The sequence below is a fragment of the Oryx dammah genome, unplaced genomic scaffold (assembly GCF_014754425.2).
Source record: "Oryx dammah isolate SB20612 unplaced genomic scaffold, SCBI_Odam_1.1 HiC_scaffold_25, whole genome shotgun sequence".
Lineage (NCBI taxonomy): Eukaryota > Metazoa > Chordata > Mammalia > Artiodactyla > Bovidae > Oryx > Oryx dammah.
The window spans coordinates 35,769,437-35,792,705 of record NW_024070209.1 but is presented as its reverse complement, the minus strand read 5'-3'; the positions used below and the strand labels follow the sequence as shown (position 1 = coordinate 35,792,705).

At 36.0% G+C, this 23,269-nt stretch overlaps 1 protein-coding gene across 3 annotated transcripts in view; it reads left to right on the top strand.

Annotated features, from left to right (window-relative positions):
• ASB3 (ankyrin repeat and SOCS box containing 3) overlaps positions 1–23,269 on the top strand; it is a 107,068-nt gene that overhangs the window by 60,156 nt on the left and 23,643 nt on the right. For all 3 annotated transcript variants that reach the window (XR_005718410.1, XR_005718411.1, XM_040224824.1), the window contains 4 exons: positions 9,391–9,503; positions 10,096–10,231; positions 12,755–12,932; positions 15,007–15,204. Coding sequence is in view for 1 of the 3 variants with exons in the window: in XM_040224824.1 (XP_040080758.1) it covers positions 9,391–9,503; positions 10,096–10,231; positions 12,755–12,932; positions 15,007–15,204 (625 nt within the window). In the remaining 2 variants the exon portion in view is untranslated. The remainder of the gene's footprint in view (positions 1–9,390; positions 9,504–10,095; positions 10,232–12,754; positions 12,933–15,006; positions 15,205–23,269) is intronic.

Genomic DNA, 23,269 nt, shown 5'->3' with positions numbered 1-23,269 from the left:
GTGGGATGGTAGAAAGTGCAACTGAAGTTCCCTCATTACTCTCAGTTGATTAGGTGATTATCAGACTTATGCTCCAAACCATCTAAAGAAGTGTCTTTAGGTCTGTGAAAACTTTGACAGGAAGTGGAAGGACAAAAAAAAAAAAAAGCATAAAGGTTCTGTGTTAATAAGCATCTGCCTACCTATAGACCCAATTCTGTTTTTTGGAAGAAAGAAAAATTGGGCAAATGAATGACTGTTCATAGCGGAGGTGACCATGCAAAGAAAGAGGATTATAGGCTTTGAATTCCTTTTTTGAATGGGAAATAGTGTATATGTTTGTAAGACAGATCAGTTATGGCTGTGGAGGAGGAAAGTTAAACATAAGCATTTATTAAACTAATAAAGCGGATTTGTGGGTGATTATCATGGAGGAAATAATTTGGATAGTAAATTGGGGAAACCTGAGAGTCTGCAGTCTCATTTTGAAGGGGACCTGAATATGCAGTTCTCGTAGTGCTGGTGATGGTTGTTGCAGTTAATTGGGTTGTTGGTCAGAAGGATTGATTCTGCATAGGGGACAGACTCACCTTAGGTCACATAGAGTGTTGGTGACCAGTAAGAGAAGTTTAATCAGAGGTCTGCATAATTGAGGTAATTTTAATTATGGCCTAATTCCTCATGATTGGAAAGCTAATAACCTTCTGAGTATCCTATTTGTATAGTTTGGTAAGAAGAGAAATTGACCAGTAGTTTATCAGGAAGAGGGTAAGGGGACTGAGGGAGGAAAAGAAGGAACATTTATTGAGCACTTATTATATTTACTTATATTAATTATTTAGTCAAAATAAAAACCCCTAGGTAAGTAGATTATTCTTATTTTATAAGTGTGAGTGAGGGAATAACTTGCTCATAGCTGGACAGAGTGCCTGACTACACAGTCTGTGTTCTTTCCATTACAGTTAGGACACCATTATGATCCTAAATTATAATTCAGACCTGTTTGAGACATCTGAGCATTTTTGTGAGCATGAACCAGTAGATGGCAAATTCGGGGGTAGAATTAATGGTTTTCAGGTGGAGATTTTTATTTGCATGACTGGGAGGTAGGGGGGCTTTTGGGAAACATGGGTATTGAAGAACAGCCTGGAATTCATATTTGAGCCCTGTAGTGAGAGGAGCTGAAAGCAGAAGGTGAAGGATCTGTTTCTGTGAGCAGCTCTGAGAGGCACAGGGTTATTAGTGGCCCTACTCTGTAGGAGGCTTAGGGACAGAACATGTTGAAGGTTAGGGTACAGGGCCTCTTCTCCATGGGTGCTCAGACATATAGCATGTTGCCTCCACAGTGGGACGGCAGGGAAACCAGCAGTACTTTGGCATCTTACATATTCAGAATTGGGAGATAAGCCTATGGCCTAGGTGACATTCTCATTGGTACTATGCCAGTTACCAACTTCAAATCGCCTTTGCAACTGTGAACCACCAGGAAGGTGTCTCAGAGCAGAAGATGACAGGTTTAGGAGACTAGAAGTCTTTGTTGGGGTAGAATTTGTTAGGTAATGCAGTTTCCATATTATGCAGGTGGGGCCATGAGCTGGTGAAAAATACTAAAAACTTTTATTGTGAAGCATTTAAAATGTATTTGAAAAGAGAATATAGTGAACTCCTGTGTAGTGTCAGCCAGTTATAGTTGTTATCAACTTGTTTCTTCTGTAACCCCAATGTCAGGATTTGAAATTTTAGTTTACAGTTAACATGACTTGACTTGGACCCAAGTTAATGAGTCCCAAAGGGACTCAGAACAAAGATAGTGTTATATTTTGTTTGTTTATTCATATCTCGACTACTTTCAAAGAGAATTTGAGGTAACTGATGCTTAAGGTAAGAGTAAACATTACACATCTACCAGAATGGGTGAAAAAGAAAAGATTGAAAATGCTGAGTGTTTATGAGGATGTGGAGCAACCGGAAGATAGATTGTTGGTGGGAGTGTGAATTTGTTTTAGCCACTTAGAGAAACTGTTTGGAAGAATTTACTAAAGCTAAATATGTACATACCTTCTGTCCCAACAATTCCGTCCTTAGGAATATATCCAAAAGTAATGTGTGTCAGTGTTCACTAAAAGTGACATGTACTAGAATATTCTTATTGTTGCACACTCTTTAACAGCCCCAGACAGAAAGCTATCCAAATAGCATCTACTAGCAATAGAACGGGTAAATAGTGTTCTGTTTACACAAGGAAATGGTATACAGCAACAAAAAGGAGTGATCGGCAACTGGAGGCAATAATATTGACAAATCTTATAAATATAATATTGAACCAGAGAAACTAGATATAATAGAGTTCAGATCTTCCTCAACTTAGGAAAGGGTTACATCCCAGTAAACCCACTGTAAGCTGAAAATGTTGTAAGTTAAAAATCCGCTTAATACATCTAGCCTACCGGACGTCATTGCCTAGTCTAGCCTACCTCAAATGTGCTCATAACACGTTCATTAGCCTACATTGTGCCTTACATTATGCACAAACATCTTACACAAAGCTTATGTTATAATAAAGTATTAAATGTCTCATGTAATTTATTGAAACTATACTGAAAGTGAAAAACAGAATGGTTGCGAGTGTGTCATTTGTTTATCCTCGTGATTTGGTGGCTGGCTGATGGGGAGCTGCAGCTCGCTGCCGCTGTCCAGTGTTGTGAGAGATGGTTATACCACATGTTACTAGACCAGGAAAATATCAAAACTCAAAGTGCAGTTTCTTCTGAATGTGTCTCCCTTTTACATCATCGTAAAGTCAAAAAATTGTTGTTGAACCATCTTAAGTTGGGGACTGTATTTTCTGGCTCTTTACAGAAAGTTTGCTGACTCCTATTCTTTTTAATATTACCGGGACTAGCTGAGGGAGTCCTAACTAATAGCTGGGAAGCCTGGTCTCCAGTCTGATAGGCATTAGCTCTGTGACATTGGGCAGATCACTCAACTCCTCAAGATTTATGTTCCGAACAAGCAGGTGATGAGCTGTGCTCCTAGAAGTTGCTACAAATTCATTTTTCCTTATAAAAAAAAAGCAAAAACACCTAACTTTTTGTCAAGGCTTACAAAATTTCACGTCTTTCTACGTCTGTTGCTTTATGTCTTCTCCTGACAATCTTATTATTCCTTACATGTACTCAGCTCTTCTACCTCACTGCCTTTACACTTCCTGTTTCCTGTTTGGAGTACTCATCTTCCACTTTTTTGCATGCTTACTGCTTCTTGTCTCTCATTTCTCTGTTCAGAAGTCTCTGTATCAAAGAGATGATGTCTGTCCCATTTTCTACCGTGGCATTCTCCCAACCAAGTACTAACCAGGTCCGACCCTGCTTAGCTTCCGAGATCAGACCATAGCATTCTCAAACTCAGTTACTGCCTGTTACTTTACATAGTTAGTTTCACTTGTTTTTCCCCACAAAAAGTAATTTCACAGTTACTTTTGTCAGAACTTATTTTATCAGTGTGCTTACTTATTATCAGTCCCACTAGAAGTTCCATGAAGGCAGCTACTTTGTAGGTTGGTTGCTTTCTATGCCTCTCGTGCTTAGTACTATCTTTGGCATGGTTGAATGATTGGATTAACTATTTACTATTGCTGAGTCTTAAAAGACATGGTAAAATGGTCAGTTTTCTTTTGAATGCAAATAAGAGCCCTGGACTGGAAAAGGTCAGTTTTCATTCCGATCCCAAAGAAAGGCAATGCCAAAGAATGCTCAAACTACCACACAGTTGCACTCATCTCACATGCTAGTAAAGTAATGCTCAAAATTCTCCAGGCTTCAGCAATATGTGAACCGTGAACTTCCAGATGTTCAAGCTGGATTTAGAAAAGGTAGAGGAATGAGAGATCAAATTGCCAACATCTGTTGGATTATTGAAAAAACAAGAGAGTTCCAGAAAAACATCTATTTCTACTTTATTGACTATGCCAAAGCCTTTGACTGTGTTGATCACAATAAACTGTGGAAAATTCTGAAAGAGATGAGAATACCAGACCACCTGACCCGCCTCTTAAGAAACCTGTATGCAGGTCAGGAAGCAACAGTTAGAACTGGACATGGAAAAACAGATTGGTTCCAAATAGGAAAAGGAGTATGTCAAGGCTGTATATTGTCACCCTGCTTATTTAACTTATATGCAGAGTACATCATGAGAAACGCTGGGCTAGATGAAGCACAAGCTGGAATCAAGATTGCCGGGAGAAATATCAATAACCTCAGATATGCATATGATACCACCCTTGTGGCAGAAAGTGAAGAAGAACTAAAGAGCCTCTTGATGAAAGTGAAAGAGGAGAGCGAAAAAGTTGGCTTAAAGCTCAGCATTCAGAAAACGAAGATCACGGCATCTGGTTCCATCACTTCATGGGAAATAGATGGGGAAACAGTGGAAACAGTGTCAGACTTTATTTTTCTGGGCTCCCAAATCACTGCAGATGGTGATTGCAGCCATGAAATTAAGACTCCTTGGAAGGAAAGTTATGACCAACCTAGATAGCATATTAAAAAGCAGAGACATTACTTTGTCAACAAAGGTCTGTCTAGTCAAGGCTATGGTTTTTCCTGTGGTCATGTATGGATGTGAGAGTTGGACTGTGAAGAAAGCTGAGCACCGAAGAATTGATGCTTTTGAACTGTGGTGTTGAAGAAGACTCTTGAGAGTCCCTTGAACTGCAAGGAGATACAACCAGTCCATCCTAAAGGAAATCAGTCCTGAACATTCATTGGAAGGACTGTTGCTGAAGCTGAAACTTCAATACTTTGGTTACCTGATGCCAAGAACTGACTCATTTGAAAAGACCCTGATGCTGGATGACAGAGGATGAGATGGTTGGATGGCATCACCGACTCAATGGACATGATTTTGGGTAAACTCCGGGAGTTGGTGATAGACAGGGAGGCCTGGCGTGCTGTGGTTCATAGAGTCGCAAAGAGTCGGACATGACTGAGTAACTGAACTGAACTGAATAGCCCTGGAAAAAAATTAAACTATTGTTATAGCTAAGTTGATTTCAGTGGCTTGTTGTTTGCATCCCCTTTTATAATCATTTAACTTCTTCCACAGAGCTGTCAAGTATGTTTATATAATCATCCTTAACATATAATGTGAAATCTTAAGGGTACTTCCAAAACACTGTAGTTTGCTGATTTTCTGGCATCTGTAAGTGAATATGGCTTTTGTTTTTGTTTTAAAAGTCAAATTTTGTAAAATTTCAGACATTATTTCTTCAAATATATTTTTTTGCTGCCTGATTCTTATTCTTTTCTCCTTCTGGGACTCCAGCTAATGTATGGTGCACTGTTTGATGTTGTCCACAGGGCCCTGATATACAGTTGGTTTTCCTTTAGTGTTTTTTTTTCCTCTTTCATTTCTTTAGATTAGATGACTTATATTACTGTCTTCAAGGTCATCAACTCTTCTACTATCTCTGATCTTTCAAGCACATCCATTTCTTTTTTCAGTTCTAGAATTTCCATTTGGTTCTTCTTTTTTCCTTTTTTAAGTTTTTTTCCTCTGCTCAGATTCTCTCTCTAGGCCTCTGTATACCATAGATATTAACATATTTTTATAGTACCTGCTTTAGTTAATCTGTTCAATCCAGAATCTGGACCGTTTTGAGGTTAGTTTCTTCTTACTACTTTCTGACTTGTATACTGGACATTGTGGATAGTATTTCATAGAGACTTGAATTTTGTTATCCTCTGAGAAATAATGATTTTTTTTTCTTTTTTTAAATAATAGATTATTTACTGGCTTATCACCTTAAATATGTTTAGTTTGATTTTATGCTCTATTGAGATCGTATTTTCCAGGTCTAACTTCCAGGAGGACTCAACTCCCATCCTCTGCCTCCATTCTGATCAGAGCTTATTTTAGGCTTTGTTAGAGAAGGTCTAGAGTAGTCCTTAGTCTTAGATGTGGTCTTTATTCCGAGGGCTTTGCCTTTTGGATTTCTTAGATAGATGCCCAGAGTGTTAATGAGGTATTGAAGTAACAAGCCATGTGGTTTCACCGCTCTGACTGGGCCAGAACTCCTAGGAGTTCCATTGCCCCTCAGCACTGTTTGTCTTCTGGTTGTCTGTTGCATTCTTAACTCTTTAGCAGTTCTCTGGTAAGATTCATCTTCCTTGTACATGTGTAACCCGGACCTTAGGCAAGGATTCTTGGCAAACTTCCACAGTGGGATTCCCCTCTGCACAGTTCTCTTTTCTCTTGGGCTTTGCCCCACCAATTTCAACTGTTTAAACTCTGATCTCTTCCTCAGCTCAGCAGACTGCTGCACTCTGCTGGGCTGTTTCCTCTTCTTGGAGTATTCTTTCTTCAACCTTTCTCTTTTTATGCCTGGACTTTAGCTCACTGCCCCATAATCCAGAAATGTCCCCAGGCAGATGGCTGGGGTCATCATGGGTCTCCACTCATGATTTCCTCCCCTTTCTTTAGGAGTCATAGTCTTTTGCCCATGGTTTAATACTAGAAAAAGTTGTTCTCTATCTGTTTTCTACTGTTACAGTGGCTAGTTTAGTGCCGTTATATTGTTGTATCAAGAAATACAATTCTGAAACCTGTTCTGTTTGGAGAGGAATTAATTCTTAAAAAGAGAAAATCTCATTTTATTTTAGATATTTATTTTTATTCACCTAGTCAATGCTTATTTGTTGTGTGTCTTCTGTCTGCGATTGGCCTTGAGCACGTAAGGGGAAAGGGACCCAGTTTCTCTCCTCAAGAAGCATAGTTTCCTTATGATAATAAGGAGGAACAAATATTAAGTTCAAGTTTGGGTATTTTTTAAAATTAACTTTTATTGAAGCATAATATACCTGGTCATGGAATGGTTCCCACTGCCCCTCCAGCTTGTTAAGTTGTTATATAAGGATAAGAAGTTACTCAGTTCTTCCAAAGGAGAGGCGTTGATGGTAGTGTTACCAGCCAGGGTTCTTGGCCTCCTTAACCAATAGAAATTGATCAGAGGCCAGACTAGAAATTCAAGCAAGGCTTTACTGGAGCCCCTGCTATAGCAGTGGGAGTGAGAACAAACAACAGGTTCCCTTGCTCATTTCCCGAGTTGGGGTGAGCTTGTTCCTTATGTGGGGTGAGGGTAGGAATGTGAGGAGAGTTTGGGCCAGAGGAATGGCTTAGGTAGCTTGCCAGCATTTTATATGGTGTGTGCAGGCCCCCGACCCCCGTTTGCTCTAGGCTCTTCAGAAGTGGCATTTGGGTTTTTTAGTCTCTTGTCTAGAATTTGCTCCATCTATGCATGCATACAGTTCTTTTTAGTACCATACAATTTCTTGCTATTTTGTTGATTGAGGAGATGTTTGTCCAGGTGCAAGCATGGTAGCAGGTCTCAGGTCTCAGCCTGTCTTAGTAGGTTGTAAGCTCTAAATCCACTTTTCTAAACCGCTATTTCTTAATTATTACCCATTAGTCAACCAGTTGCTTTGTTTTGAAATAATTAGCAAAAGGTATAAAAATACTACTTTGCCACTGAGAAATTTTTTCACAAGACATGCAGAAATCAGATATCTTAGTGTATTTATGATACTAAAATTTTTCTCTCTGACTTCTGTACTGTATTTAATAATAAAATTTTTTTGACTTTCATTTTTAGAAGGTCAGCCTAATTCATGGAAACAATCTTATTTTCACTCTGTTTCATATATCACCACTGACAACCTGATAATCTTCAACTTAGGGTCTTGACTGTAGAGTGATTTTTGCCAGCAGTCACTGATAATGATGTATGAATTGGATATGAAACAAATTTACTTCCTTTTCTATCCTGACCTCCACCCCCAAATAGGTTGATTTTAATTGATTATAAAAAAAATAACTTAGCTTGAAAAACTTTCTTTGCCTGATAAAATGTCCTTGAATATTAACTTAGAAATAAGAGAAGTTAGGTTAAACTACTTCAGTGATACTATCTCAACCAAGGTGTCTGAATATCTGAAACCTTCCAGTATAAGAGAATTCTTGATTAAAGAACTTCTTTATCCTTATGAGGGAAATTTAAGGATTTTATCTTCTGACTGTTTCATCTATATTACCATTTTTCAAGTGTGGTCCTTTGTCCGAATGTCTAGTGCCTTTTTAACTTTTCACTGAGACTTGTTGATTCTAACTTCCTGCCTCCTACAACAGTAGAAGATACAGAATAACTGTATGCTTGAAATGAAATTAAAAATCTTCTTTTTCAAAACTCCTTTCACATCATCAGGCACACAGATCAGAGCTTCCTATATACATCTCTGCTATCCTTATAGGTACTGATATTTCTTACAGTTACAGTTCTAAAAAGTCAGTGTAATAGCCTAATACCACAGCATTCACAGTGTACATAATTTGCTAATGGTCTGTGTGTGTACTTATTTTGTTAATGTCTAACTATCTCTGGCATTCTATTTTTTCATTAACTCCTTTAGAATTGCCCACCTTCATAACAAAATTTTGTGGTAGATAATATTGTAGAAAGTTCAGCCCCACTGTTTGTTGTATCAAGTTAATAGCATTATACCTATGTCCATCCTCATTAGGTAGGGTTCATAAACTGTCAAATGTGCATGATATTAGACTACACATATCCTGTGCTAATATTAAGTTGGATATGTGGAAAAAAGTAGCATAATGTAATTAGTAAAAGGGCACATAATTTTTAGGTCTCTATAGGCATGCAAACTCTTCCTTCAAATAATCTATTGTAGTGGCAACTAGGGAGTCATTCGTTTCATTTACTGTAGTGAAATAATATGCATTTCTTTAACAACCCTCCTAAGTTTGTCTGGAGTCCCCTTTTAGTTCAAATAAGCAAGGTTCTGCTAAATTTTCATTGGTTGATAAAAGAACATCATTGTAACAAAGATTGTTGTTTATTATGCTAAAAATATCTAAAGTACAGACTTAGAGTATTATGCTTTCAGTTTCTGTTGTCATTTGTGATAAAAGGGTAATAGTAGCCAACGTTTCAATTCTTTTGAGTCTGTTTCTCCAGACTGATGCTGTTTCTTTTTAGTTGTTCATCCCATGCCCCTTCCAGTTGCATTTTAACAAAATAGAAACATATTGTCTCCATTATCAGAGAGAATAACTGTTTGCCTCTTTGCTTCCATTTCCTCTATATCTTTTAAGATACAATTAAAAATAATTTTGTGCGTGTCCCAAAAGAGTATATATATTAATGGATTTGGCTTGAGATAATTGTGATAAATGTTTTATTCTTGAACAAGGAGTACACATATATTTTGATTTGTTGATAGGAATGGTCACAGTATTGTGAGTTCTGGGCTGGATAAATGATGGAAACATCACCAAAGTGCCCAGTCGTACAAACGTGCCTTTTTATTGATGATAATTTTTTTAACTGCTGTATTGCAGCTGTTGAAAATGGACAGATAGATGTGTTAAGGCTGCTGCTTCGATATGGAGCAAATGTTAATGGATCCCATTCTATGTGTGGATGGAACGCCTTGCACCAGGCTACTTTTCAGGTAAACTCTGCATTTATTATTTCATTTCCATGTAAATTGTGTGTTTTACCCTTTTAAAATGATAGTTCTATACAGTCTTTGCTTCCTGCCTGCCTATGATTTATGGTGGTTAGTGCAGTACAGAAAGGCAGTCTAAATGGTAATGATCGTTCTGAACAAGCTTGCTGCTCTAGTAGTTCTAGCAGCTTTGGGCTGCAGGGATTAGGTAAGTTTTTCAAATGTTGGTAGCATAGTTAAGAGGCTGTCAGAATATTTGGGATATATAAATTGATAGTGAGCAATAGCTTATTATATTTATAGCACTTTGTTTAGATAACTGTGATAATACCTTAGTGCTTGGGCTTGCAAACTAATTATGCAGGATTTTATAAGGATTCTAATTTCTAGCTATCATTGTTTTATCTGTTTATGTTTAATGGGTTAGCTTAAAGTACAGAATAATGATTAACACTTTCTTCCCATCGCCCAAAACACTTAAAAAAGAGTTTTCCTTTAGTGAGGATAAAAAGCATATATACACACAACAATAAAAAGAGAGATATCTTCTATTTTCTTTGTTTTCTCTTATTTAAAATATGAATCTGTGCCTTAGGAAAATGCTGAGATCATAAAATTGCTTCTTAAAAAAGGAGCAAACAAGGAATGCCAGGATGACTTTGGAATCACACCTTTATTTGTGGCTGCTCAATATGGCAAGCTAGAAAGCTTGAGCATACTTATATCATCCGGTAAGACTAATCCGTTAGCCTTTGCACTATTAAGATCATGAGTTTAATGCTGTATCTTCCTAGGAAGAATAATTCTTAACTAAATATAAATCAGGTCCTGAAATTTATTGTCTTAAGTTAGTGGTAAATAAGAGTACGTACAAGTTAATTTGTAAGCCTGGATACTAAGTCTCTATTAACTAACATAATACAATGCGCAACTACTAACTTACCTCAGCAGAACTTTAATGATCTATTGCTAAAGCAGGTTTATTGGCAAGTTGAATGATGGGGCTGTCCTTTATTATAGCTACCTGAACTGTTCCAACTTTCTCGGGTACATGACTAATATAATCTTAATTAATCTTTTAGATAGCTATTTTGTACATTAACCCTCTGACTTGTGTATTTTGGTTAATTGTGTGATATTTAAATGGGTTTATTTCAAAGCCTGTTTACACTATTATGTTAATAAATAGCAACATAAATCTGTTTAAAAGTTTTTCAGTGACAACCATTACATATTCAGCATTGTCAGAGAAGATAGTGTTGAGGTGGGATGCTTATTACTCTGAGTGACATTTCTGTGACCAGAAACATTTGTTATATAAGGGCTTTTCAGTTCTTCTGACACCACTGCTGTGCACACAGTGCTGACTTGACAAAACATGGATAGTCCAGAGCAGATGGGAGAGACACCAGATTTGCCACCACACAATTTTTTTTTAATACCTAGGCTTTTCCATATCTTCTATAATATCTAAACTTTTAATAAATTACCAAAACAAAGTTTATTTAGAGCACATATTTTCTTATTTCTGCTTTCTCCTTATAAACGTTGAAATACTCAAGTTGACATAGTAAACAACAGAAACAAGCATTCGTTAAGTGTAAAATTAAGATATGTTACAAATATCAGGTCTATAAATCTTTAGAGTTGGAAATAATCCCTAAAATCATTTATTCAAGCATGTGCTTTGTTGTTGTATTAAGAATCTCAGACTCCGAGCTGTTTAAGTGACGTGCCAAAGATCTATAATAGAAACTATTCACTGGTGGAATCGGGACTCAGACACAGGACTCTGATTTCTCGTCTTCCTCCTTCTGTGCTGTACCTTCCCACGGACTGTCATGATGCATTTTATGACTTCCAGTCCCCAAAGTTCCAATTGTTAGTGTGTAACTAATACTTAGAATGAAATAGGTTAAATTGCAGCTTAGTGACTCTCCTCGCGCTGGGCCTGTCTCCTGGAACACTAAGCACCTGTTTTTTTTTTCTTTTCTCTGAATAGTTATGAACAGCAAGTTGAAAAGGTATATAGGTATGTTTATAATGTAACTATACATGTTTCTAACTCTTTAAAATGACTTTCAGTGAATTCTTCCTCATTTCCCCAACTTTCTTTACCTGAAATTTTACAAAGACTGATTCCTTATTCTTATATATTAAAATTGTCAATCAAAACAAAACATTGCTTAAAAAAGAAAGTTGAGTACTTTTCTTTTTTGACGTAATCTTTGCTCAGCTATAGTGTTCATTTCTTTCTAATGCTGACAGTAGGGGAAGCATCCGCCTTGTGCAAGTCAAGAAGATTCAGTGTATCTAGACGTGTTGAATACCCAGTTGGAATTTCTGACCGTTCAGTGAATTCTGACTTACCATTTGTATTTTGCATTGTTCTTACCCATTTCAGGGCTTTGGTTTATTCAAGGTATATATATGAAACATCCTTTTAAATAAAAAATTGTCTTCCCCCTTTAGGATGATGATTTTTCCACTGAGGTGTGTTCCAGAAATTTAAAAATTTTCATGGTCATGTATTAACACACACATAGTTAGCATACTTAGCACATTATTTGTCAATGAGAAAAGTTTGAGGAAGTCTGCTATTTATGAAACCTTCACAGCACATCTTTATACATTTGCTTCTAAATAATCGATCAGATTTATGCTTAAAAATTCAGCTTAGAAACCCATTTAAATAGAGCTTTTCCCTTTTATTGTGGGCTCTGTTCATCACACACTGGTCATGAAGAAAAGGGATATAATGGAGAGTATAGTCAACATTAGTTTAAAATCATAGCCCCTGTGTATATCATATCTGCTGGAATTTTTTTCACCCCTCAGCCTGAATCAATTAGTGGCATCTATAAAGTCTCGTAATTTAGATTTTTTTCTTATTCTTTCAATAATGATCAGAAATGTTATCCATATTTGATAATTTGCATTTTTTAAAAAATGATTGCTTATTAGACCCTCAGAGTGTTTGTTGGAGGAAGGGTTGGAATGAAATGAATCCTTCATAGAGTAAAATTCATATTTTAGCTTAAACATGAATTCTAAAATATTAATCTTTAAATAAAAACAATTTAAATGATTACCAATAAGAAATTGAAAATTAATGTTTCAACAGCAATATCCATTAAGGAGGAAAATCTGTTGTACTATGAAAGCCCTTTTAAGGCAGCTGTTTTGAATTGTTTGTTGATCACCTTTTTAATTTTTGCATTAAAGAGGGTTATATGTTAAACGTTTTATTTTAGGTGCAAATGTCAATTGTCAAGCCTTGGACAAAGCTACTCCCTTGTTCATTGCTGCTCAAGAGGGCCACACAGAATGTGTGGAGCTTTTGCTCTCCAGTGGGGCAGATCCTGATCTTTACTGTAATGAGGACAGTTGGCAGCTACCTATACATGCAGCTGCACAGATGGGCCATACAAAGTAAGTGCTAAAAATGAAAAGTAAAAATGGTCTCATAATTCAGAGGTAGTAAGAAATTAGATCTTCTGGACCAGACCCTTTACCTCCAGGCATAATCTTTGGTATTCCCTTCTCTACTGATATGCTCGATGGTTAGGTCCACCCCACATCTGTCTGCCATGCCATCCCCTGCAGTTGTTAGTCTTGCAGTTCCTTAGAGTGAGGCAGAGTGGCCCAGGAGACCTTCTCAGGGTGTTAAATCTTCCCTCTGACTTGCTTAAGTGACTATTCCACTCCATTCCAGTTTTATCTTAGACATCTTGAGGTACTGATCTGATGACTTTTTTCAACGTACTTATATTACCTCCCTGACCCCAGAAAGGTTTTGGATTAGTGATCTCTGTTGGAGTTCTTTTTCGTTGGGTCTAGGCAGTCCTCCACATCTTGAACCCTTTGACTGGACTTCTCTTTGTCTGATTTCAAATTCAGCCTGGTACTTTATCCTGCCTTTGTTACTCTTCTTCCCTAGCCAGAAATTCAAATGAAATTTTTGGAGAGAGAGAGACTTAAAGAAAGTTGAAACTCCCTAAAATCGGGAGTTCTAAGAATCTTCAGTTCAGTTCAGAACCTGCTTTTACCTTGAGAATATGGCAGCCTATCTTAATATAGATTGGTACCAAACAGTTTTTAAAAATATATATTTAAAGTTTTTAGAGTCTTATTACTGCAGTAGTAATTTTTATAGCTATTGTTAGTATTATTTAATTTAAAAAGTAATAGTGAAATGGTCTTTAGTATTTAATATGTTTGTATAGTAGAAAAGCAGATGTTGTAATTGGGTTATTATGCCACTAGGTGTCATGGTATTTTACTGTTTTCTTAAACGTATTTGTAATCTTGTTTGTGCCTTGTTGAAGAGTTTGGTCATGGACAGGAAGGCCTGGCATGCTGCAGTCCATGGGGTTGCAAAGAGTCGGACACAACTGAGCGGCTGAACTGAACTGAAGAGTATATTTTTTCGAACTCACTTAAAATTTTTTAACACATTTATTACGTGTAAGAGACACTCGACAGGTTCTTTATTTTAGCAGAATACTTAGGTTTAAAAATTTGATGTTTTTCTTAACTCTTGATATTTTATTTAATCATAAATCTACAGTTATACGCTGAGCTTTAAATTGATATCAGAACCCTCTTGAAAATTTGCCCTTATTTGTTCTCAATTTTGAGATTTCTGTTGGTCACTGATGATTTTCTTCTTAGTAAATATAGGTTCTCCCTAAATATTGCTATCTTAGTCCTATTTTACCTAAGGAAAAGTGGCAAGGAGAAAGAATGTTATAAATATACTTTGGTGTAGCTCTGCCTTTCTTTTCCCAGAAAGAGGAGAATTTCTGGCTTATATTATCCTTATAGTGTAGGATAGTCCTTTTTCTCCAGCTGAGTGCCGGAGGTAAGTCTACAAATAATCTAAGAACTTTTTAATGATTTTTGTTTAGAACTTTCTCTAGTTAGCAACCAGTCTTTTAAATAAATCTGCCATAACACATAAAAGAGCTTATCTTCTTTTCTGAGAATAGAATATTTTAGCAGAAATTCTGATTTCTTCCTGATGTAAATACTGTTCATTTCATGTCTCTCGTCTTCCTAAAAAATTCTAATTAGAAAAATAAAACTTTGGTTGCTACTTTACAAAGGAAAATAATTTATTGTCTTGATATAAGTTTGTATTTAGTGTAATGGAGTTTTAAATAATTTATTATATCCTAAAACATCTCATATAAAATTTGAATTTTGGGGACTTGAGTAGTGGTAAATAATTAGTAAAAAAATAAAAAAGGACAATATATTAACCTATTTACTTTTATAGGAACATTATTTAGTTGTTTCAAATACCTTTAAGGGCCTTCTTATTAAGCAACAGTAATAAGCATTTTGGAGTATGTAGCTTGTAATAATTTATTGTATGTAGAAAGTACACTGAAGACAGAAAGACTTCTTAAATTCAATCAATGGGTGCCTCAAAATATGTCTTGTAGAAATGTCTACAGTTATGTACAAACAGAAACATACTCCTGAACTTGTGTATTTGCAGAATCCTGGACTTGTTAATACCACTCACTAACCGGGTTTGTGACACTGGGCCAAACAAAGTGAGTCCTGTGTACTCAGCAGTGTTTGGAGGGCACGAGGAGTGCCTGGAAATGTTGCTCCAGTCTGGCTACAGCCCAGATGCCCAGATGTGCCTCGTTTTTGGATTCAGTTCTCCCTTGTGTATGGCTTTCCAAAAGGAGTATGTATATCTACTTTACTTTCATTCTTTTGGCTGTATGGAGATGTGTTTCCAAATGACTTTCTTTTGTGATAAAATAGCATGTCTTAGAGCTAAATTGGGAACTTAAAAACAGAAAAACAGACAAAAACAAAAGCCTCTATGATGTACCTTTGATCATTTCACTAATCAAACTATAACAAAAACAAGATGATGATGTCAGGTTTTTTTCCTTTCCTCTTCGGAGCTGGATAATATTTTTTGGTGTAGCAGTTTTAGGGGATATATTTAATGTATTAAAGTAAATGCAGGAATTCTCTGATGTCTTTGAACTTCAAAACACTTCAAGAATTAAAACAAACTTTAAGTTATATAGTGATTAAGACCTGAGGATTTAATGTTTAACATGGTGACTATAACAGACAACACTGAGTTATAGAATTGAAATTTGCTGAGAGTAGAACTTAAATGCTCTCAAAAAGATAATTATATGAGGCGATGAATGTTTCCATGATGTATATGTGTATCAAATCATCACATTTTATACTTTAAATATCTTGCAGTCTTATTTGTCAATTATACCTCAGTAAAACTGAGATAAAAAGATAAAAAAGATTTTAAAATTTGTCAAGTATTGTATTGACTGTGTTTCAGGTTATTTGTCATTTGAAATTTATATTTATAAGACTTATTATGAATTGAAAATAAAACTGTAGTTTTATAGATATTATAGCACTTTTAATGTATTTGGTATATAGCATTTATTTCTGTAGGTCACACTAATTAAATTAAAAAATTTTAATGTTTCTTTTGCTAATCTACCATGATCCTGTGAGTAGAATAAATGAAGAATTACTGATAGATTATTGATTAGCTTCTGGCCAAACTAGACAAGCTTTGTCTGTCAGACTCATAAGGTTTTAAAATAGAATAAATTAAAAAAGGCTATATGTAAGAAAAGCCATATTGAGTAAAATCTGTGGTCCAACCAATAGTAAAATAAGTTGTGCAGCTAGAAGCTGTTATTTTTAATAATGCAAAAGAGGTTTGTGAGCTGATCTCAAATTTCATTGGCTTTCCTAAATTCACCATTATGGATTGCTAGCTATGACTTAAAAATTTATCAAGAACTTATTTGCTAAACTTTTCTTTCTCTACCATCTCTTAACATTTGCTGTGTAAAATAGTGGTTCATTTTTATTTATTCTGAACTTAAGCCTCTGGGTACACACTGTACTCTGAGTATTGTAGTTTTGGTTAATCTGAGTATCTGGGATCCACTCTGTGCATAACTTTCATGATTTCATAGTTCACTATATAGTTTCTTTGGTTTTATCTTTCTAAACAGGAGACCTAGTTACTTTAGTTTGCCTCACTAGGGCTGTGCTGTTGACTAGTTGATTCAGTTGTCATTATATATATGTCTCCATTTTTTTTTTATTATTAGATCAGAATTGAGCATTTTTTTATTTGATAAGAACACAATAGTTTTGTATAGTTGTATGTCTTTGTGTCCAGCATATCAGTAATCTGTTTTAGCATTCATCTTAGCTTTTGGAGGAACGATATCTTTGGTTCTTCTGTCATAGCACCTTAGCTCATAGCTCATCGTCTTATAAGTGTAGTTTGAATTAAACATGTTAAAATAGCAGTGCTCCTATTAACACCAAAATACCTTAAAATGAATGTTTTTCTGGCTCGAAGAATCGGGTAGAATAGAACCCTCTGGGACATGGTATGAGGGAAATCCTGGAGAAAGAGAGCTGAAGAAAAGGTTTTCTTAATTCTGTGTACAAACCTACATATGTCCAGAACCCATCCAACCTTTGAATGCACGGGATGGAAATTATTGACAACAAGATTTGAACTATCACCCAAGTCTCAGGTCTGAGTGGCACATTTCATGGGGCCAGACTCAAAGCAGCATAGCAAAGGCTTGAGAACTGAATTTGCATTGGAATAACTATCTGTAGAAGTGAAAAAGAAATTGTAGTCTAAACCTAACTAGGTTATATACCTGCTAAAGCAAACAAACACAATCAGTATTATGGTCAAAGAATTATAGCAGGACCCAGGGCCCAGAGTCTACACATAGCATTACTATTCATAATATCCAGGATACAATCTAAAATTACTTGACAGAACGAGAAAAGTATGACCAATTTTAGAGGGAAAAGACAATTAACACGTGTCAACCCTGAGATGATGCAGATGTTGGAAATATCAAATAATTGTAAACAACTGTTGTAATGAGGTAAACACACTTGAAATAAATGGAAAGGTAGATATTTTCAGCTTAGAAGTTAAAATTAGAACCAAATGGACTGAAAAGTGTAATATCTGAAATGAAAAGTTAGCTGTATGAGCTTCATAGTGGAATGGAATTGACAGAGGAAAGAGTCAGTTACCTTGCAGATAGACCAATATAAATTATCCAAACAGAAGAACAGAGAAAAAGAAGATTGGGGGGACAGAAAAGAACACAGCCTCAGGGACCTGAGGGACAATATCATCAGTGTTGACATTCATTCATTAGGATCCAGAAGAGAGGAGAAGGAGATTATGACTGATAATGGACAAACACATCCCAACATTAGATAAGGACACAAGCTTATAGATTTAAGAAGCTAAGTAAACCAAATAGGAGAAGCTCAAAGAAAAGCATGCTTACAAAATAATCAAACTGTTGGAAACTTAAAGAAGTAACAGTGTGGTTTATGGTGGTCTTTGGTCACAGACATGAGCTATTAGACTTTGCTTTTTACTATTCTTGGCAATGTTGCTATGTGAAGTGGCCCTATGTATCATAACTGAAATCTTTTTTTAGTGACTTTAAAAGGACTTGTCATGTATTTTCTTCCATGTGGGAACTTACAGTTGGACCAAATGTATTTTTAATTAGTAAGGTAGGTTTTCAGTAAGAAAACTTGCTGGAAAATGCTACTTGTTAGTCCATAGGGAAAAAGCCAAAAACATCAGAATATCTCTTTGATGAGGGTACATTCTCTCAGTCTTTACAGTTTTTTTTTTTATTTGTTTGCTAGAGCCATGGCAGTAGACTTAATTTTGAAACATCTTTGCCATTATTTACCTACCCAGTGGGAAATTTAATTGAAAGGGAAACATTTCCCAAGAGACTAAGGCTAAGAGATGGTATCTTTATTATCACATATGCTCACATTTAATATTTCTATATACATATAGTGCACTGCACAGTGTCTGGCACATCAGAAAAAAAAATCAAGGTTAATTCTCTTCTTCATTTCTGGAGAAGATATATCTTTTGCCATTCTCTGTTTATCTAAAAATAGCATCAATTAAAGTTTTAGTCTTTGTAATACATTTACATAAGCTAATGTAGTTTGCATGTAATCACTGTACCTATAATGGGAAAATCATTTGATTATTTTGAGATTCAGTGTAAAGCTGATCAAGCAAGAAAACTGTCAATTCTCCCAGTAGATTTTGTTTTAGTATTTCAAGAGGGTAACATAGACAGTGCCTGGGGAAAGAAATTGAAAAATTTTGTTAATTTTTAAATTTCTTTCAATATGTGTCTGAAAATTTGAGTTCTCTGGGTTACATACTTAAAATTATTTAAATTAGAATTACCTTTCTAAAGGACAATTGACTAATTTTGTTTAAAAATAGCTTTTGTTCTGTTTCTTCTTAAGACATATATGAATTTCCTGTATTACATTTACTGATTATGAATAAGAATTTGAGTTTTGGTCACAAAAATAATGCCAGGGAACTTGGAAAACTATTTTCCAAAATTAGTTATTAGATATTTGAATTTTCAGATATTTGGTAATAGATAATATGTTGAGTGGTATAAATTTTTTTCTAACATGGTCACAATAGTAAAAAATGTTTTATCAGTTTTCACAATCAATAACCTGACCAAAAAATAAAAAATAATTACAATTGCAAGCCATAATGGAAACATGATTAACCTAACAATATAAAATAATTACATACAGTTTGGGGAATTAAGTAGAGTGATATGGTAAGTGGAAGTGCATACATGCACATGTTTTCATCCCCCCACCCCCAGCCAGTCTGTGTTTTTCGTTGGTGCATTTAATCCATTTACATTTAAAATCATTATCAATACATATGATCCTATTCAGAGAAGGCAGTGGCAGTTCACTCCAGTACTCTTGCCTGGAAAATCCTATGGACAGAGGAGCCTGGTAGGCTGCAGTCCATGGGGTCACTAAGAGTCGGACACGACTGTGCGACTTCACTTTTACTTTTCACTTTCATGCACTGGAGAGGGAAATGGCAACCCACTCCAGTGTTCTTGTCTGGAGAATCCCAGGGATGGGGGAGCCTGGTGGGCTGCTGTCTGTGGGGTCGCACACAGTCGGACACGACTGAAGTGACTTAGCATCAGCAGCAGCATGATCCTTTTATGGTTTTCTAATTTGTTTCAAGTTTATTTTGTGTAGATCTTTTCCTCCTTTTGTGTTTCCTGCCTAGAGAAGTTCCTTTAGCATTTGTTGTAAAGCTGGTTTGGTGGTACTGAATTCTCTTAACTTTGCTTGTCTCTTAACAAAAGCTTGTCTGTAAAGCTTTTGATTTCTCCATCAAATCTGAACTAGAGCCTTGCTGGGTAGAATATTCTTGGTTGCAGGTTCTTTGCTCATCACTTTAAAATATATTGTGCCATTCCCTACTGGCTTGTAGAGTTTCTGTTGAGAAATTAGCTGATAACCTATGGGAGTTCCCTTATATGTTATTTGTCATTTGTCCCTTGTTGCTTTTAATATTTTTGTCTTTAATTTTCACCAGTTTGATTACTATGTGTCTTGGTGTGTTCCTCTTTGGGTTTATTCTGCCTCAGACTCTTTGTGCTTCTTGAACATGATTGACTACTTCCTTTCCCAAATTAGGCAAGTTTTCAGCTATTATCTCTTCAAATATTTTCTCAGATCCTCTCTCTCTCTTCTCCTTCTGGGACCCTATAATGCAAATGTTGGTGCATTTAATGTTGTCTTAGAGGTCTCTTAGGTTGTCCTCATATATGTATTTTTCATCCTTTTTTAAATATTCTGTTTTGTGGCAGTGATTTCCACCGTTTGTTCTGTCTTCCCAGTCACTTACCTGTTCTTCTGCCTCAGTTATTCTGCTGTTGATTGATTCCTTCCAGTGTATTGTTCATCTCTGTGTGTTCTTTAGTTCTTCTAGGTCTTTGGTAAACATTTCTTGCATCATCTCCATTCTCTTTCCAAGATCCTGGGTCATCTTCACTGTCGTTATTCTGAATTCTTTTTCTGGAAGGTTGCTTATCTCTATTTTATTTAGTTGCTTTTCTGAGATTTTATCTTATTCCTTCATCTGGGACATGATCCTCTGCCTTTTCATTTTGCTTAACTTTCTGTGATATGGTTTTCATTCTGGTGACTGTGGGATTTTCTTGCTTCTTCTGTCTGCCTTCTGGTGGATGAGGTGTCTTGTTGTGGTTTCTCCTTTGTCTTTGGTCATGGGGTATCTTTTTTTTGGTGAGTTCCAGTGTCCTGTCAGTAGTTGCTCAACGGCTAGTTGCAGTTTCAGTGCTCTGCTAATCTGGAATTGATCTCCAGTGTTGTTTTGCTTTATTTTGGCTGTGCTGTCTTTGCTGCTGAGTGGGTGTTTCTCTAGTTACAGGGAGCAAGGCTACTCTTCTTGGTGGTACGTGGTCTTCTCCTTTTGGTATCTTTTGTTGTGGTGGAGCACGGGCTCTAGGGCACAGGGCTTCAGTAGTTGTGGCGTGTAGGTTCAGTAGTTGCAGTTCCTGAGCTCTAGAGCTCAATAGTTGTGGTACCATGTGCTTCATGGTATGTGAGGTCTTCCTGGACCAGGGATTGAACCCACATCTGCATTGGCAGGCAGATTTCGTTACCACTGATCCATCAGGGAAGTCTGTGGTATGAGTTTTGAAATTTTATTTTTATAGTAACAGTGTGTTATTATAGTAATGTTGGTTTGGTATAAGATCATTGTATAAAAGATTTAATCAACGCTTACCTGACTTTAGTTATTAATGAGTCAAAATTTTTTTTTAAGTTATTTTAATTGGAGGATAATTACTTTACAATATTGTGGTGGTTTTTGCCATACATCAACATGAATCAGCCATGAGTACACATGTATCCCTGCATCCTGAACCTCCCTCCCCCCTCTCTCCCCACTGCATCCGTCTGGATTGTCCCAGAGCACCAGTTTGGGGTACCCTGCTTCATGTATTGAACTTGCAATAGTCATCTATTTTATATATGGTAATATACATGTTTCAATGCTATTCTCTCGAATCATCCCACCCTCGCCTTCTTCCACACAGTCCAAAAGTCTGTTCTTTACAGCTGTGTCTCTTTTGCTGTCTTGCATATAGGATCATCATTAACGTCTTTCTAAATTCCGTATATATGTGTTAATATACTGTATTGGTGTTTCTGATTCATTTCACTCTGTATAATAGGCTCCAGTTTCACCTACTTCATTAGAACTGACTCAAATGTGTTCTTTTTCTTGGCTGAGTAAAACTCCATTGTGTTTATGTATCTTACCTGTTTTCCTGCCGATGGACATCTAGGTTGATTCCATGTCTTAGCTATTGTAAACAGTGCTGCAGTGAACATTGGGGTACCTGTGTCTCTTTCAATTCTGATTTCCTTGGTGTGTATGTCCAGCAGTGGATTGTTGGGTCATATGGCAGTTCTATTTCCAGTTTTTTAAGGAATCTCCACACTGTTCTCCATAGTGGCGTATCAGTTTGCATTCCCACCAACAGTGTTAGAGGGTTCCCTTTTCTCCACACCCTCTCCAGCATTTATTGTTTGTAAACTTTTTGGTGGCAGCCATTCTGACCAGTGTGAGATGGTACCTCATTGTGATTTTGATTTGTATTTTTCTGATAATGAGTGATGTTGAGCATCTTTTCATGATTTATTAGCCACTTGTATGTCTTCTTTGGAGAAATGTTAGTTTAGTTCTTTGGCTCACTTTTCGATTGGGTTGTTCATTTTTCTGGTATTGAGTTGTATGAACTGCTTGTATATTTTGGAGATTAATTCTTTGTCAGTTGTTTCCTTTGCTGTTATTTTCTCCCGTTCTGAAGGCTGCCTTTTCACCTTGCTTGTAGTTTCCAAAAACTTTTGTTTTCTTATTTGTATGTTTTCTGGCATTTCTCCTGAGATCAAGAAATTTAACATTTCTGATGTTCTTTGCACTGTTGGCCTGTTACATTATGGTAAAGTTATCTGCTTTTACAAGCAGTATAATTAATATCAAAAAGTGATGAAGATAATAAATAATGGCTCTGGGTTTTGAGTTTTCCCTTTTTCGTTTTATTCAGCCAATTTAACTTTTTAGCTCAGGATTAGCATTCTGAAACATTTTTACTGAGTATCCCTTGGAGAGAATAGGCTTCTATTTGAAGTAGTGACCTTTAGCTCTTCTCATACTCCAAAGCATGATGGAAAGTTGTCTTGTCTCCTCCACTACTGTACAAAAGAATTCTTTGTCCTTTGGGGCTAACAAGTTAACAGCTCCAGTGACATGAAGCCAGTCTTTCAGGGTCATAGCTGAGTAATTCAACTCAAATGAGAAAATATAAGAAAATGACTTCTTTAACTGGAATGGGTGAAAGAGATGGGAAGTTGAGAAATTACAGGAAATTTAAACAAATATTAATGCCTTTTATATATGGCTATAGAAAGGGCTCCTGGCTTAACTGACCTGATTATGTCTGTCTTTCTAATCAATACTGATCATTGTTATCCTGTTAATTTTATAAAAATAATTGTGTCCATTCTTATCATTATATCACACATGGATACATCTGACACAATGTAATATCTTTATTTTATTTGCAGCTGATGGTTAAAAGCCATTCAGTAAAACTTCCTATATAGCCTTTTAATAGTTCAGCTAAAAAGTCAGTTGTAAGTTTTGTTGGGTTATTAAGATATTTATCCATTTCCATTTGTTTAAAAGAAACCTTACTAACATGTTGAATTTCCTTTTACTGTGCTTCTTTTTTATCTGAGCCTGTTTCTGTGCACAGTTTTGAACTTAAAAGGGCAGTATGATGGAAAATGTA